The sequence below is a fragment of the Prunus persica genome, chromosome G1 (assembly GCF_000346465.2).
Source record: "Prunus persica cultivar Lovell chromosome G1, Prunus_persica_NCBIv2, whole genome shotgun sequence".
Classification (NCBI taxonomy): domain Eukaryota; kingdom Viridiplantae; phylum Streptophyta; class Magnoliopsida; order Rosales; family Rosaceae; genus Prunus; species Prunus persica.
Genome location: NC_034009.1, coordinates 19,289,643 through 19,308,749, shown reverse-complemented (window position 1 = coordinate 19,308,749; position 19,107 = coordinate 19,289,643). Strand labels below are relative to the sequence as shown.

The 19,107-nt window shown below is 37.0% G+C and overlaps 1 protein-coding gene across 1 annotated transcript; it reads right to left on the bottom strand.

Moving 5' to 3' along the window:
• Window positions 10,293-11,209, bottom strand: LOC109946667. The gene is made up of 3 exons (XM_020555174.1): window positions 11,090-11,209; window positions 10,761-10,994; window positions 10,293-10,661 (listed from the first exon to the last, which is right to left on the bottom strand). The coding sequence occupies exons 1-3, from the start codon at window positions 11,207-11,209 to the stop codon at window positions 10,293-10,295; spliced, it is 723 nt and encodes a 240-aa protein (XP_020410763.1).

Below are 19,107 nucleotides of genomic sequence, written 5' to 3'. Positions count from 1 at the left end.
AGCGAAGCCTACACGCTCTTATAAATTTTTGGTAGAGGAATCGACCTCTGCCAGTTAGGAGTTCATTATGTCATCCTTCTCCGTAGGGGTGGGCATCTCATCGGAATCATCTGCGTATCGACGGTTTGGTTTGGTTTGGTTAAATAATTATTTTTTAATTTTAATTATTCCGATCTGATCCGTACCGAAATGTTTGGTTTGGTTAACGGAAACCCGTACCGATCCGATATTTATACTTATTTTATTATTTAAATACAAAACAAGAAACCAAAGGTAAATACAATCAGCATTTTGTATCACTCTTTTATCACCATTTTATCACTGCTTTATCACTATTTTATCACTTCTTTATCACCATTGTATCACTTACCTAGGTACTGTAGCACTTTTTGGTTAGAGATGAATTTATAAACTTCCTATGTTTTCTAGTTTCGACATTTGTCCTATTTTTTACCTGTAACTTTCCAACTGTTGATCCAAATTTTATGTTCTTTATATGGTTGGATTCAGCATGAAAAACTAAAGAACCCCACATGAAACAAATGTCAAAATCATTTACATAAAGGTAGATAATTCAATAAAAAGAACCCTCAAAGGTTTAAACAACAAAAGTGGCTCCTAGTACATCTTGAGTACATATTGAATGATATATAGTGACTAAGTTATTTGATTTCATACTTGGATGAATTAGACTATTGGATTTTTATATTTTACAAGGATAATTTGGTGTATTTGTTCAAGAACTTATGTTATGTGAAAGTATTATAAATTGTATTTTTATTAGTATGTTTTTATTACGGTACTATCGGTGTACTGACCAATATGAACTGAATATTTGGTTAACCGATCTGAAGTCTACTGAAGTCTTTGGTTTGGTAAACGGAAGAGAAAATGGTCTATCGAAATCTTTGATTTGGTTAATGGAAGAGCCTTCTACCGTTCCAAACTGATCCGTGTCCAGGCCTACTTCTCCATATTAATGAGGATGGGATGGTGCCGCTGATCTTCGCGCCCCTTTTGCTAGGGATAATTAGGTCTAAGTGGCAACATTTCGTGCACGTTGTTTGTTGGCTATGCAAGGCATTGCAAGCTATGTTTGAATTGAAATTAGTCCCACATTGGAAAACTAAAATTCATTGGAGCTCTTTATAAGGCATACTCTTGGAAGTAGGTTAATTTGAGTTGGGCTATGTAAGTGGCCCAAGTAAGTGGCAAGTGGGAGTGGCCCAAAATGAGTTGTTCTTTGTTTGAGAAACACATAAAAATTTGTAGAGACATTCATATCATCATTCCTATATAGCCTGAGGACATTGTAATTCTACAAGCCTCTATTTACAAGAACAGTCAAGTCATTATATATTGTTTATTGAATTTCATTTATATATTTACTTTTATGTATTTTTGTTATGTTTATTTAATTATTAAATTAATTAATAGTAGAATTGATTGTTGTTCCACCAATATAGTTTGTGCTTATTAGTAGCGTAATTATTTGCTCCCACACTTGTAATTTGTGCTTATTATTTAATGTTTGGTATTTTGACAACTATGAAGACAATATAAACTTTTTATTAATAGAGAGGGGATTAATTTTTTTTTTTGGTTAACTGCCACTATTTTCACCCCCTGTCTTATTTCTTTACTCACTTTATCTTCTTGTGATACCCCGTTCCTAAATTAATATTCAATTCTTAAATTATTCAAGTAAAAGACAATTTCACCCAGAGATTATTTTAATGGGTTTAAAATTGACTTTTTGTTCGGGAAATAATTTGGGGATTTGAGTAGCACCATTATGTAGAGCGCATCAATACGAGTTCGTAGACACATAGTGGGCTTAAATCAAAATTTTAATAAACAAATTACGATCAACGGAAGTGCAGTGGCACAACTATAAATATTTCAAAAGTCAGATTTTAAAAACCAATCAGATTCTCTCTCTCTCTCTCTCTCTCTCTCTCTCTCTCTCTCTCTCTCTCTCTCTCTCTCTCTCTCTCTTTTTCTTGTGAAAACCCCTAATCGGCCATTGTTTTGAACGACAGCTCCCTCCTCCGGCCACCGTTGGCCACGAGACCAGTCCCAAACGAATCGGCCCGACTCCCTCATCGCATCCCATCCCTTGTTTGCCGCAACTGCCACCTCTGTCGCTGGCGGCAGCTCGAAAACCGTCCGATTTTCTTCGAATTTTCTGTCATTGTTTTAAATGATTCCAGCCACCAAATTTGTCAATCCAGGTATGCTTTCTCATCCTTTCAAAGTGATCTAGCTTATGGTTGGGTTGGTTATGATTGATTTTGAAGTTTTGAAGCTTGATTTACCGTCTAAGTTTTGACCGATTTTCAGCTGGAATTTCCGGCAAGCTCCGACCACTTTTTGGACATGGCCCAAGAATAAAAGTTGCTCCCCTAGTTGTCCTGATCATGTAGGTATAGGTATGGCAGGGTGTTTTGAGAATTTTTCGGTGGCCGGAATTTTCTCAGGACACCAACGCGCTGTAGCTGGGTGTGCAGTGTGTGGGCCAAGGTTGGGGGCCTATTTGGTCCTAAAATGATCCCCATGTCATCCCGAGCACAACTGTATGCTCTGAGTCGAATTTGGTTATCGTTTGACAATCGAACGAATTTTTACATATTAGGCGATATCTAGGTTCGATATGTTCAGACCTTTGGATCTACTCCATTTTCAAATATGTTGATAGGAACCTCCAGGATCGTGTAGGAACTCATGGTTCGAGAATCGGAGTCCTGAATACTTTGAATCAATGATTCAAAGATTATATAAAACGGTGACCATCCGATCGTGCGATTAAGAATTATTCGACCGCTCAATTTGGACCAAACTTGAAGGATGTGTTTAGTAAATTTTGTTGAACCCATAATTACTTTGGATTATTAATCGGAGGTCGTGGACCCCAAGGGAGACCGAGTAGACCAATATAAGAATTTAATCGTATATTTAATCTTAGGTCTTTTTGGACCATTCCAACTATGAGAACTGTTGAAAATGGGCCTAGGAACTTTCTTAGGTTACACACACGCACTTTAAGGCTGGGGGTCAGGGTTTTGATTAAATATTTGTGGTTGATCTATTTTATTAATTAAATATTTTTCATCGTTTAAATAGGTACCCGAGCTCCACCAAACCCGCAGGAAGGAACCTCGAAGGGTCAGGCGAGCTCGGACGCAAAGTGAGTGGACGTTTGTTTTATAAATGAATTTTATGCAGCAAAAGTTTTATTAATTGATCATGAATGAATTATTTATGGTTTTTGCTGTCCAAGCATACAGTTTGAATTCAAATGCTTTTATAAAATTTTGTTTATGATTAAATGTGAATGGCTTGGAAAGTATAAAAGGAAATGGTAATAGGATTTAAGGATTGAGTGAGAAATAGTATTATAATTTTCCAGGAATGGTTTTTAAACCACCATAGTGTCACGGGATGAGCGAGCAGCGCGGCGCGGCGGAAGCGAAACACACATTTCGCCACTCAAAGCACACCCGTGCGGCCCAGGATCCCTTTGGATCCCGGTCAGCCTTCTCCCTTTCATGATACTCATGGCTTTCACAACTCCGCGAGAGGTTTACCTTCAAGTGTCGTCTCCCACTAGACAACGAGTCACACTTTCGTGTGACAATACAATCACTCCGCATCCGACAACGAACCCTCGACGCCCATACATCAAGCGTTGCATAAAATACGTCAACTGCATCGACCCCGTCGCATGCTTTCCTCATGTGTCGCTCATGTCTATGTCAAGACATAGCGATCCAACACACCATCGGTTTACCCACACTTCTGTCGGTCATTCCTTTAGCGTCCACGATAGCCCACATCCTCAAGCTATACATGCAAGCTGTTATACTTGCATGTCGCCCAAGCCTTGGCAACATATGTATTCCAAATGTCTCACATAACCATCTATGTATTGCATGGGGTGGCAACCCATGCGTACCGGCATCCGAATATCTTCCTTCAATATTAGACAAGGCCGAACCCAAGCCAAGTCCATTGAGTATTGTCATATGTCTCGCTAGCCGATGGCATAGCGAATGCCATATGTTGACCTCACTCTTTCCAACAATGCGCAATACGAACGGCCCTGCGTGTTCGTACTGTCCTCGGGAATTTCTTTCCCTCGGAGGCACAGATTATCCTTCAACAATCTTATGCCCGCCCTTATGACTATCTCCAATGTCATAAGGATGCTCGCTTAGTGCCACAAGGGTGTAAGCACCAGGGGTGGTGGAGAGCATGACCCATGTCACCCCCTATATAGCATTTTATGCATTTAGCCTTCTGCCAGGAGGGAACATCACCTATGCACGAGGAGTCATAATTGGGCATATCTCCTTCATACGAACTCCGAATGGCGAACTGTCAGTTGCGTTTCCTGCGTCTCAACATCACGAACATTTCGGTATTCTTGGTTCCCTTAGGTTCCTCCCGTAACCTTTGGAAATACCCAAAATACCCTTCACAATTGCAACTTGGCCAACACCAACCATTCTAGCTCTTAAGCTATCGCCCGTCCACACTTGGACTACCTCATAAGCGCATAGATGTCCCAACGGAGTCACGGTAGCACTTGTCTAAATGCGACCCGTGACAATAGGTACCCAAAATTTTGCCTTCGAATAAACTGTTGCCTTTGGATATAATGATGTCCATAGACATCGTAGTTTGCCTTCGATTGAGTCAGCGCGCGTTTGACAGTTGCCCCACGAGTCCTAGGGATACTTGGACGATGAGGAGCTAGGAATTCGGCTCAAGTTGACTAAGTGTCTCCTAAGTTCTACGAGGAATGCGGCTCGAGTTAACTTTGTGTTTCTGAGTTCTGCGAGGAGGTGTCACTTATGTGACACTTGGAATTGACAGTATAATGTGGAAAATAAATATAAAAATCATGGAATTGAAGGATATATGAAGGGTACACCTAGGTGGAAAGGAATTATTTATTTTCAATGCTTTCTAATGGTTTTGATGAATTGATTGAATGTATGAACAGTTATATGAATATAAATATGCATGCTTGATTTTTGTACGAATATAGACCATGGATTAAATGAATTTTCAAATGGTTTTAACAGTGGGGTTAGTATGTTGATATTATATTTTGTAAAACTTTCTTTTGTCCACTCACGTTTTTAATGTTTTGCGCTCCCAAGCAGTAATCGAGTACCGGAGCATCACCATTGGGCATTCATCATCCACCACTCATCCACTTCCATTATGTAGGATATCCTACTCTAACTGTACTATTTTTGTAAATTAAATTAATTAGTAGGCTCTGATATTGCCCTAGGATTTCTGTAAGGCCTGAGGCCACATAGATTTGTTGTTGGATTGTCTATTTGCTCTAACGTCGTGCATGCTAAATACTTGTGGATATAAGAATTATATGTTGTACAGGTGTAAATTATTCGGAAACGAGCAATTTTCAGGGGAGACTTGGTCAAACCTTAAAAGAATTATTTGAGTTTTAGTTAAGGGAAATTTGGTCAAGTGTGCTCGGCACTTGATAGGTATTGGATTTTTACAGGGTTCGACGCGGATTCCAAAGTGAAATTTGAGTCGGGTCTTGTCACTTCTCACCTACCATTTTCGCTGGAATTGTTCTCTTCAACATCCATTCTCTTGTTGTTCTATTCTTTAGAAACAATTTGATTGAATGAAAATAAGAAAGAAGAAAATTGTTTGAGAATTGAGTTATGAGCACTGATGACTCATAAGAGCAATTGATAAATTTTTTTTTCATTTTTGTCAAACGGTACAATAGGTGGGTTACATGAGTTGATGTTTTTTTTTCCTAAGTCCTTAGAAGTCATTTTACAAGGGGGTTTGTCTTTAAAATTTTGAAGATAAGGTGGGTGGGTAAATAGAACAAGGTGTGGAAATAGCAGCACTTTTTAAAAAAAATTTAAAAAATATTGGGAACATGTACCAATTTATTTATTTATTTTATTTTATAGAAAAGATAATATTTCATTAAACGCATAAGTGTTGTTAAACTAGGGAATTTGTAAGGATAAATAAGAGGAAGAAAGAGGCAGTATAATTTGCTCAAATCAACTTGTATTCCATTCATATTTGGACCCACTATAAGGGTAGAGAGGCCTAAATCATTTACCACCCATAATTGGTAGGTTACAAATATATAATGATGGGTATTATGATAGGTTAATAGTGGTTATTATTGTGGGCATCCATAACCTATAAACCCATAATGTATGGATTTTTAACACTCCTCCTTGGATGTCCACCATACAATGACATCATGTTGGACGTGCTAAATGTTGCCTCATTAAAAACCTTGTCAGGAAAAACCACGTGGGATAAAAACTTGATTGAAGGAAAAAAGAGTACATTGCACATACAACCGATGTAGTAAAACTAAGGAGTTTCCTCGATTGATATCTCCCCCTGATCTTCAACAGTCTGATTGATTGTAAAGTCATGGCATCCCTAAACCATATACCAACTTCTGAAATATAGACTTTGGAAGAGCTTTGGTGAAGAGGTCTGCCATATTATCTTGGGAATGAATTTGTTTGACTTCAATATCTTGATTCTTCTAAAGCTCATGTGGGTAGAAGAACTTTGGTGGTATATGTTTGGTTATGTCACCCTTGATAAACCCTTCTTTAATTTGAGCTATACAAGCAGCATTGTCTTCATACATGATTGTTGGAGCTTTTGTTATTGAAGAAAGATCACATGTTTTCCGAATATGATGAACTAGGGATCTTAACCCAACACATTCTCTACTGGCCTCATGGAGCGCAAGAATTTCTGCATGATTAGAAGAGGGAGTAACCAAAGTTTGTTTTGTAGATCTCCATGAGATCACTGTATTTCCACAAGTAAACACATAACCAGTTTGGGAGCGACCCTTATGTGGATAAGAGAGATACCTAGACTCCGTGTATCCATCAAGATTTGGACCGTTGGAAGGTTCGTTCGAATAAAACAGGCCCATATAAATTGTTCCGCGAAGGTAGCGCAAGATATGCTTTATACCATTCTAGTGTCTATGTGTTGAAGCTAAGCTATACCTGGCTAATAAATTTACTGGAAATGCAATATCTGGCCTAGTACATTGGGCTAAATATAATAATGCACCTATCACACTAAGATATGGTACTTCTGGACCAAGTATCATTTCATCATCCTCTTTAGGACGAAATGGATCTTTATTTGTGTCTAATGGATGAACTACCATTGGAGTGCTCAACGAGTGGGCATTATCCATATAAAATCGCTTCAAAAAAATTTCAGTGTAAGCTTATTGATGGACAAGAATACTATTGGGATGATGCTCGATCTACAAACCCAGACAATACTTAGTTTTTCCAAGGTCTTTCATATCAAATTCACACTTTAAATATTCAACAGTTTTAATGATCTCTTCAGGAGTTCCAATTAAGTTCATGTTGTCGACATACACTGCTACGATTGCAAATCCAGAATTTGATTTCTTTATAAAAACACAAGGGCATATGGGATCATTGATGTAGCCTTCCTTAATCAAATATTCACTAAGACAGTTATACCACATTCGTCCGGATTGTTTCCACCCATATAGTGAATGTCTCAACTTAATGGAGTACATGTTCCGTGATTTAGTGTTTGATTCTACCAACTTGAGTCCTTCTGGGACTTTCATATAAATATTGGCATCTAACTCCCCATACGAGTATACAGTAACAACGTCCATAAGATGCATGTCAAGTTTTTCTGAAGCTGCAAGACTTATTAAATAACGAAGCGTAATTGCATCCATAAACAGGAGAATATATTTCTTCATAATCAATCCCAGGCCTTTGAGAAAAGCCTTGCGCAAGGAGTTGTGCCTTATATCTTGCAACCTCATTTTTCTCATTACGCTTTTTTGTGAACACCCATTTATATCCCACAGGTTTTACACCTTGTGGTGTTTGAACCACAGGTTCGGATACACCACGTTTTCCCAAGGAATTTAACTCAACTTGAATTGCGTCTCTCCACTTTGGCCAATCAGGCCTCTCTTTGCGTTCATCAAAAGATCGTGGTTCAATATCTTCATGACCTTTTATAATTTCAGAAGCTATTGTGAAAGAAAAAATATCATCAATAACCATTTCACTATGGTCCCACAATTCATCATTGCATGCGAAATTTACAGAAATTTCTGTATTACATATCTTTTTCTCTTCAGTGGCTTGTGTCTTTTCAATGACACTTTCATTCTCTGGATGAATTGTAGGTTCAAGGTGAATATCTTTCCCAATAATATATTCATGAGCATTTTCATTGGGATTGGAATATGCTTTCGATTTTCACTTTCTAGGAGTTGAGTCCTTCGAACCAATGGGTCTACGTTGCTTCAGGCGCGCAGTAGATGATTCATTTGTTGCAACATTGGTTAATCCGATTGGGATATCAATCCTTGCCGGTGTATTTGCTGCAGTTATATGTGATTTTGTCACTTTTCCTGTATCAGTGAATGCATTTGACATTTGATTAGCAATTTGCTGAAGGTGGACAATCTTTTGTACTTCATTTTCACTTTGAGTTGTACGAGGGTCAAGATGAGACATAATGGATATGTTCCAACCCAATTCACGTCGTTCTTCAGGAACGGTCTTTTCTCCCCCTAACGGCGGGAAGAATGTCTCCTCATAGTGATAGTCCGGAAAGCATGCTGTAAAAGTATCTCCTGTCATAGGTTCAAGATAGCGAATGATAATTGGTGAATCAAAACCAAAGTAAATTCCCAATCGACATTGAGGACCCATTTTAGTGCGTTGTGGGGGTGCAATTGGCACATAAACTGCACAACCAAAAACCCTTAAATGTGATATATTGGGTTGTTTTCCAAGGGCAAGTTGTAAAGGGGAGAATTGGTGGTGGGCAACGGGCCTCAAACGAACTAAAGTTGCTCCATGTAAAATTACATGTCCCCAAGAAAAAATTGGCAACTTCGTCTTTAATACCAAAGTGCGAGCAATGAATTGGAGACGCTTAATAAAAGCTTCTGCTAATCTATTTTGAGTATGGACGTGGGAAACTGGGTGCTCAACATCAATCCCAAGTGACATGCAATAGGCATCAAAAGTTTGGGAGGTAAACTCACCAGCGTTATCAAGTTGAATTGATTTTATTGGATAATCAGGGAATTGTGCTCATAATTTAATTATTTGAGCAAGGAGCCTAGCAAAAGCAACATTACGAGTTGACAATAGAAAAATGTGTGACCATCTTGTAGATGCATCGATTAAAACCATGAAATAATGAAATGGTCTACAAGATGGGTGAATTGGCCCACAAATATCCCCTTGAATTCTCTGTAAGAAAGATAGACATTCAAAGCCAAGTTTTGACGGAGATGGTCTGATGATCAATTTCCCTAGGGAACAAGCTTTGCAAGACTGGTCAATGGACAAAATACTATGGTAAGGCTTTAAAGGATGTCCATGTGAATTTGAAATAATCCTATGCATTATTATGGATCCAGGATGCCCAAGACGATCATGCCAAAGCATGAAAGTCGTTGGGTTAATGAACTTTCCAGTTCATGATAGCATGGACTTCAACTGCTTTGATGGTTGTATAATACAACCTAGAAGAGAAAGCTGGAAGTGTTTCCAATATACGCCTCTGGCTATTGATATTAGTGGTAATGCAAAGATACTCCATATTGTGTCCTTTCTAGTTTCAATATGGTACCCGTTCATTCGAATGTCTTTAAAGCTGAGTAAATTTCTTCTCGATCTCAAAGAGTACAAAGCATTATCAATGGAGAATTGAGTCCCATTGGGTAACAAAATTTGAGCTCTTCTAGAGCCGTCAATTAGGTTTGCAGGACTTAGTATGGTAGTTACCTTTGCTTTTTATAAATGTAAATTATCAAAATATTTTTTATCTCGAAGAATTGTGTGCATAGTTGCACTATCCGCAAGACAAATATCTTCGTCATTTCTCCTAAAACGAGAGCATCCATGATTGTTTTCCATGCCTTCAAATTTATAAGATATATATAATGCAAATATAGTCTTTTATTCAATGAAAAAGATCCAAACTAATATGTAAAAAGGAAAAAGAAAAAGAAACATGAAATAAACTTAGCTTAAACAACATAAAGTGAAGAAAAAAAAACAATAAAATTAATTGGGGAGCATCCCACCACCAATCATAGGATCAAAAGATTTGCCATCAGTATCAACAAAGAAGTCTGAAACATCAAGGTGAGTTGCATCCACTGGTTCTAACTCTATTGGATCAGCATCCATCCAATATGTCTCAACCTTTTTTCATTTGTCCTTGATTGAGGCTTGGTAAAGATCAACCAAATATTTTGATGTGATGCATACACGTGCCCAATGCCCATTTGTACCACACCTATGGCATGCTTCCTCAATCACCCTGTTAGCTAAAGGTTGGGAGCCATTTGCCTTGTCTTGTTTGTTCCACTTCTGGTGGTTATGGGATGCTTTGGTATTTCTTGGACCCAAGCGGTGGCTATTACTATTTTGGTCTTGACCATTACAGGTACCCCTACCACGACCACGTCCTCGACGACGGTCGCCATGTGATGAGGTAGCATATGCCTCATGAGATGGTGCCAAGGCAGCATTCACTTCATGGAGTGGTGCAGATCCAGTTGGACGGGACTGATGGTTCTGCAACATAAGGTCACTATTCTGTTAAGCTAGAAGTAGACAAGATATGAAGTCTGAATACTTGTGGAAACCTCGTTGTCGATATTGTTGTTGCAAAACCACATTGGAGGCACGAAATGTGGTGAAAGTTTTCTCCAATAGGTTTGCATCAGTTATATTCTCTTCACAAAGTTGTAACTTGGAGCTAATTCTGAATATAGCATAATTATAGTCAGCCACTGATTTGAAATCTTGTAGACGCAAGTGCATCCAGTCATGACGAGCCTTAGGAAGAATAACCATCCTCTGATGGTCATATCTTTCCTTGAGATTTCCCCAAATGGCCAATAGATCCTTGACCATAAGGTATTCACACTTCAATCCTTCATGGATGTGGCATCTGAGAAAAATCATGGCTTTCGCTCGATCCATAGAGGATGCCTCATTGCCTTAATGGTTTCCCTTAGGTTCATAGCCTCAAGATGAACCTCAGCATCATTGATCCATGAAAGGTAGTTCTTTCCAGAGATGTCAAGTGCAACGAATTCGAGCTTTGCCAAGTTTGACATTTTCTATATAAAAGAAAATGGAAAATGTTAGAGCGATCACCAAAACTTCTGGTTTGGGATGTTTAGACAATTAGAATTGAGGAACTTCATGCCTTCAATTATTTTGAATCACAGATTGTGTTTAAATAAAATAAATTAAAAAATTCAAAGTAGAAAAGAAAGATAAATAAATAAATAAAAATTGCATACTACTCGTGTTTTAATTAGCTACACTACTACAAAAAGCGAAAAAGACGACCAGAAAACAACGACGGTCTAAGTGAAAACCGTCGTGGTTTTTAAAAAGACGACGGTTCTAAAAACACCGTCGTGTAATACCACCTTAGACAACTAAAAATGGAGATTCAAATGGCTGTTCAAAAACAACGACGTACCTAATTAAACAACCGACGTCTATTTGAAACAGATTTCCGCAGTGTAAAATCAAAGCAAACAAAGAACGGCAGAAGTTATGAATAGACCGACGTAGAAAGTAAAGACGACGATTTCAATAAAAGCCGCCGTTTTTACTCATAAAATAACACGATGAGGTTTTCGTATAAGACGCCGTATAATTACAAACAAATCCACGGCTTTAAAATACAAAATAATCTTAACAGATGACACAGATTTGCAATCAGAGAGACAATTTTTTGGAAGTTGATCAACGTCGTTGCAAATTTGCAATCAGAGAGACAATTTTCAACGACGGTTATATTATACCTAACGACGTTTAAAAACAAATCAACGTCGCTCAACAAATATATTACGTCGTCTTAGTCTTACTTAGGACGACGAAAAACGACGACAGTAGTACAAAAACAGTCGTTGTTTTTATATTCTTATTTTATTTAAATCTGTCGTGTTAGTTAAAAACGACGGCATAACAAAAAACCGTCGTTTTGTTTCAAACTGAATTAATTTAAAATTTCTTCAGGAAAGCAAAATCTATTTATAATTTCCTCGGGTTAGTAATATTGCGTCGTGTTAGTTTACAAATTCTAGAACATTAATTTCCCTCATTTTAAATTTCCTCGGGAAAGAAAAATCTATTTATCACGCTTTGTAATTGAAAACTAAAACTGAAAGGATTCTGGAAAAAAAACTCTATTTATAATTTAAAAATAAAATCCACGTCGGTTGTATTACACTTAACGACGTTTAACAAAATAATCTACGTCGGTAATTATAAATCTACCGCCATCTTACCTTAATATAGACGACGAGAAAAGCATTGACAATGTCTTCATCATATCTCCCAGCAACTACTGATTCGATTGCTCATGCTTTAGAGGCCATCTGAAGCCATTTCTATTCTTTATCGCATTCTTGAAACCCATCTTCTTCTTCTGAAGCTCTACGGATAAAGGAAGAGGCTATCACAAATCTGACGGATCTTCTTAGTCAAAAAAATCAAGCAGAGGATCAGGCACATCTGATCTTCAGATTTCCCTGAGAAGCGAACTTTCCTTCGACAGCGAGTGGAGGCCAGGCTTGCATCTCTTTTGATGGAAAGCAAGGAGTATTCAGAAGCACTAAGTGTCCTATCAGGCTTGATCAAGGAAGTGAGAAGGCTAGTTGACAAGCTTCTTCTTGTGGACATATATTTGATGCGAGTAAGCTCAATTTCTCTTTGAGAAAGACATCCAAATTATTGTCTTTGAGACATGAGAGACTGAGAGAGGAAGAACTTGGAACCTTAAATGTAAACCGAAAATGAATGAAAGCGACAAATTTATAGAATAAATTTTTAAAACCAACGGCGGTCCTTACAAAAAAACCGCCGTTTAAATTGTAAAATCAACGTCGGTATGATCGACGTATATTACAGAAATCCACGTCGGTAAATTAATAAAAACGACGTGTTAAATAATCTACCATGATGCGAGTTATTACTTATGTACTTTAATTTTTGAGTTTACTACGACGGTACCTACAACACTACTGTCGTATTTATTTACCACGTCCGAAGTTAAATGTACCGTCGTATTTTGTAATTTATATGTCGTAGTTATATGTAACCGCCGTATTATTTTTTTGAAATGGTTTTATATGTAAGCAACTTTTCGTCTACTTGACTTACACATTCGTTGTTTTTATATTCTTATTTTATTTAAATCTGTCATCCAAAAAAGAAACTTTACATATTGCAGAATATTAATTTCCTTCGTTTTAAATTTCCTCCGGAAAAAAAACTCTATTTATAACGCACTGTAATTGAAAAATAAACTGAAAGGTCACGGGAAAAAAAATTCTATTCATAATTTAAAAATTAAAATCCACGTCGGTTATATTAAACCTAACAACGTTAAATGAAATGATTCCACGTCGAACGAAAAATATTGCGTCGTGTTAGTTAAAAACGACGTAGTTAAATGTAACCGCCGTATTATTTTTTTGAAATGGTTTTATATGTAAGCAACTTTTCGACTTACACATGCACTGTTTCCAAACCCGATTAAAAATTTCAATCTCCCAGAGAAACCTTTTCGTCTTTTTTCCTTGTCAGAGCATTGTCAGAGTTTCTCATCGTCTTCCTCTCGTCTTCTTCGTCGTCTCTGAACTTAAACATCGATCATCTTCCTCTTGCTTTCATTGCACGCAAAAGGTAAGCTTTCATTTTCACTATTTTGATTACTGTTTTGCATGCTCATACGTTTTTTGTTTGAAAAATCTTTTTACCTTTTTTCTGGCCAAAATCATTTTACTTCTTTCCAAGTTTGATAAAATATACAGACAAAGAGGGAAAGTTTCCAACTTTGAAGACAACTACCTCAACTAAATAAGACGACGGTAGACCACGACGGTTCGTCAGTTGTTCTAGCGTCGTCTGAAAATTGACAAAGTTGTTTTTAAAATAATAGTCTTTTTTTATATGCTTGTTTAATTGCAGGTTTGATTTCTCTGAACAATGGTTTTTGTTTTTCCCTTATTTGATAAAATATAAAGAAAAAGAAACTAGGGTTGGTATCTAATATAGACGACAAAATATCTTATTGCTTTACGTCGTGTGAATGTTAATACCACGAAGGTGTATTACTATTGACGTCGTATGAACATAAATACCACAACGTTATATAAATAATAGTTTTACCATGACGGTGTATTACTATTGACGTCGTGTGAACATATATACCACGACGTTATATAAATAATGGTTTTAAACATTTATTACGTCTGAGATTATTTCATTGCGTCGTCTAAAATCATATCATACGTCGTATTTTTTTAATACCGTCGTTTGTGTACTTAATGTTTTCCTGAAATATTTTCACTTGCAGTTTTGTCTGTTAAAATGGTTTCTCAACAACAAACTAAGGATTCTGGCTCCAAGAAGCTTGGAATGGTAGCTCCTCAAGACAAGTCTTCGAAGGAGATGAAGTCTTCGAAGAAGATGAAGTTTGCTTCATCATCTGCTGAGACAGAACCAACCAGCCAGACAACAATCTCTGATGATTCAAAGACTGGTCGAGGTATGAGCACAATGCCTCGTGTTGTGAAGAGAAAGCTTCAGAAACTGGGGCCAATTGTTGAGTACAATAAAAGGGGGAAAGGTGTTGGCCAAGCACATATTGAGATGCAGTCGTATATTGGTGTGTTGGCACGCTCCAGGATCCCACTTGTGGACAAGAAATGGTCCCAAATCCCCAAGGATATAAAGGAGCAGATTTGGGAAGCAGTTGACATGGCTTTTGTCGTAGGCCAAGGGGGCAAGACCTCTGTTTTAGCTTCTGCTTCCAAGAAATGGAAGGATTTCAAGTCTACACTAACGAGGCATTATATCCTTCCATACACCAATGACAGGGAGAAATTAAGCCAACCCCCTGAAACATATAAATTCATAGAGAAAGCACAATGGGATGCCTTTGTAGCTTCAAGGCTATCCAAAGATTTTGAGTCTGTGCATTCTCAACATGCACAGATTAGGGAGAAACTCGAGTACAATCATCGATTGTCTCGAAAAGGATATGCTGGATTGGAGGATCAATTGGAGGAAACCATGCCTGGGGTAGAAATTGATCGATCTACCTTATGGAAGAGAGCTAGACAGGACAAACATGGTAACATCCCTGATCCAAAGGTGGCAGAGAAAGCAAAATTAATTGTAAGCCTACTATCACTCTGTTTTAAATTTTTATTAAACTGTGAATTATTCTTATTACGTCGTATGTTATATTTTTCGTCGTGTGAATGATATTACCACGTCGAAAAGTTTTTAAAAACGTCGTTAAAGGTCTAAATAGGAATCACTACTATGTTTTCTGTAATTATAGCATAAGACGTCGGTGGTTCATTTTCGCGTCGTGTGAATGATATTACCACGTCGAAACTTTTTTAAAAACGTCGTTAACGGTCTAAATAGGAATCACTACTCTGTTTTCTTTAATTATAGCATAAGACGTCGGTTGTTTATTCATTTCGTCGTTTTAAATAAATAACCACGTCGGTATAACTACCGTCGTGATAAGTTATAATAACGTCGGTTTATACGTTATTGCGTCGTGTGAAATTATATAATACGTCGTTTGTACATAAATAACCGTCGTGTGTTTTTTTGTTTATCTTTGTTTTAGGATGAATTGCAGAAACAAGTCTCGGAAGGCAAAGTCAGAGTAGATGGCAGCAATGATGTGCTGACCATGGCTTTGGGCCCCGAGCATCCAGGCAGAGTGAGGGGAGTTGGTGCTGTGTTTCCCCAAGGCAATATTTCAATTTGCCCAAACCACAGAGGGTGAGCTTTGACGACCGTTTGAAGGACAGTTTAAGAGTTCTCCTTCAAGAAGAGACTAAAAAGATGGAGGCTAAGGCAAGGGAAGAGGCCTTAAGGATGGAGGCTAGGACAAAACAATTGGTAGAGGCTGAGAGGGAGCATTTCCTGAGTCAGCTTTCCCAATTAATTCCCAATTTTGATCCAAGCATGCTTAAACCAAGAATTAGCCAAAGCCCCAAAAATCCAATGTCTGACAAAGCTAGCTGCTCTGGAGGTGATGTGAGATCCCTACATTTGGAGGATGATACTGCCAAAATGGGGAAACATCAGCCAGATGAAGAGAAGGAAGAAGAAAAAAGAGATGAAGAGAAGGAAGAAGAAAAGGAGAAAGAAGATGAAGAAAAGCATGACGACAAGGTATGTTCACATAACTTTGCCTTTTTTATTTGTTTTTCAAAATTTCAGACGTCGATATTTTTATTTAATCCGTCGTTTGTTTACAACTTAGACGGCGGAATTTTTTTAAGACGTAATAAAATATTTAAACGACGGTTTTTGCACCGTCGTTTAAATGGTTTCAGACGACGCTTTATTCATAAAACCGTCGTCTTTATTGAATTACCACGACAGTTTTTTCACCGTCGTTTAAATACTTTTAAGACGACGTTTTATTCCTTAAACCGTCGTCTTTATTGAATTACCACGTCATTTTTTTTATTTCTTTAAACAGGTTATTGAAGTTGGTGATTATTCAAATATGGAGGCGCCATCTTCTTTAAAAACCCTTTGTCGTTTTGTGGAAACGACACTCTTGCCTGAGGATAAGACACTCCAATTTACAATTGATAAGGAGGTGTTTGGTGGTGAGCGCGATACCTTCCTCCTTCCTGAAGATATTACACAATTTGCAGGCATGGAAGAAATTGGAGCTACTGTATTGGCTGTATATATGAGGTTTGTACTTCTAAAATAATACCTCGTTGGTTTATATATTGAGTCGTCTTAACTAACTAACCACGTCGTCTTAACTAACTACCGTCGTGATAAATATATTATAACGTCCTCATCTATTTCAGTACGTCGTGTGAAATATTATAATACGTCGTTTTTTTATACATAACCGTCGTGTTTTTTTGTGCTGACTTGTTTATATTATTTTATGTATTTAGGTACTTACACGATGTTTTGAAACAAGCCAATATGTGCAGCATGGTTGGCTTTATCGACCCTGCTACAGTTAGTGCCAACTCTGGCACAATAACTGAAAGATCACGACTGGTAGCAGCTCGACTTCAGAAGACAGACGGTGAACAGATTTTCATGATGCCTTACAATCCAGGGTTAGTCTCCTTAGGATTTTGTTTTTATGATTTTCAATAAATGACAGCTTATAAACTAACCACGTCGGTGTTTTATTTTATTTAGTCATTTGAAACTTCTAACCACGTCGGTATTTATTTATCGTCGTGATAAATATATAATGTCGTCGTTATCTACTTTATTTTGTCGTGTGAAATACTATAATACGTCGTTTTTGTAAATAACCGTCGTTTTTATATTAATTTTGTGCAGCCGTCATTGGATCTTGCTGATTGTAAGAGCAAAGAAGGAGACCGTCTATTTTCTGGATCCTCTGCCAGGTCATCGTGTGGTCGACGAAGAGGCGAAAAACATCGTGAACAGTGCTTTAAAAATATATAATACCCACATAGCCCGAGCAGGACGTAAAAATGTAATTTGGAAAACTCTCTCAGGCACACCAAAGCAACCCAGCAATGTCGAATGCGGGTATTATGTGATGCGCTTCATGAGGGACATCATCATGGATCCTTCCTTGGGGTTTGAGTATAAGGTAAGAAGAAATTACCTTCATACATTTCACGTCGTTTTTTGTATTATCATCGACGGTCATGTAAAATTAACGTCGTTGAATGGATATACTACGTCGGTTATGAAAAATATCGTCGTCTGTGATTGAATTTCTTTTTATTTATAAACCCTAATAGTCATTGTTTATGCAGTATGCCAAGGGAAACCAGGAAGCTTCATACCCCCAAGAAGCCATTGATGAAGTCCGGAATGAATGGGCAGAGTTTGTTTTCCAAATTATTAAACAGGGCAATTATTGAACACTTGATATTTATGTATAATGTACAAATTTTCTCTATAATATGTAATGTAAAAATTTGTTGAGGTTTTCTTAAATTAAAAAAAAAACAAACATACAAATTGCTTAACCGACGTGTAATACTTTTCCAACGACCTAATAAAGTCAAAAACAGTCGTATTTTGTTGTTTCGTGTTTTAAACAAATACGACGTAAAAATATAGTTAGACGACGTTCTTTGAACAATTGAGTCGTTTATGGTTTACAACATCTTCAATTTCTTAAGGGTTCAGGGTATCATCGACGACGTTTATGTAACGACAGCGGTTAAGTCGTGGAATATATATTTTACGTCGTATAGTTAAATAGCCGCCATGGTTTCTCATTTTAACGACGTCATTTTAACGACTTAGTAGTCTATTACAATTTACAACGTCTACAATTTATTAACACCGACGTGGTTTGTTGTTGTGGTAAGAATATTTTATTATTTTTATATCAAAATATTCAAAATAAATTTAAAATAAATCAGAAAATTGAAAAGTCAACTCCTATGAAGTCATTGATATATTTTCTTCCACATAAACCTTGAAAAAATTCATTTTGAATAACAAAAATTTAAAATGACCATCCAAAACAAAATTGTTTTGATGAGTCATAAAATCACTTCTAGTTTTATGGTTTAGGGTTTAGAGTCTAGGGTTTAGAGATTAGGGTTGTTATTTATTGGGGTTTATTTTTAAAGTATAATTTTTGGGTAGTCTAGGGTATATGTTAGGCTTTAAAACCATAAAATCTTTTATAAACTTAATTTTTTAAATTGTATAATTTAGTTTTATGGGTTTAGGGTATTAATTTAGTTTTTAACGACGGTGGTTGCGTCGTGGAATACATATTTTACGTCGTACAGTAAAACATACGACATGGTTTACGCTTTAAACGACGTGATTTTAATATGTAAGTCGGTTTATATAATTTACAACGTCTTTAATTTCTTAACACCGACGTGGTTTTTCAGTCGTCGTTATATAAAAAATTCAAAATAAATTTAAAATTAATCAGAAAAATGAAGCTTCAAAATGAACGGCCTTACGTTCTTAA

Excerpts from the sequence above, each read along its gene's own strand:
- LOC109946667 (XM_020555174.1), bottom strand. The coding sequence starts at position 11,209 with ATGTCAAACTTGGCAAAGCTCGAATTCGTTGCACTTGACATCTCTGGA. Across the intron at positions 10,995-11,089 it reads ACCTAAGGGAAACCATTAAG|GATCTATTGGCCATTTGGGG; the intron begins GCAATGAGGCAT and ends CTTATGGTCAAG. Across the intron at positions 10,662-10,760 it reads CATTTCGTGCCTCCAATGTG|AACCATCAGTCCCGTCCAAC; the intron begins GTTTTGCAACAA and ends CTTATGTTGCAG.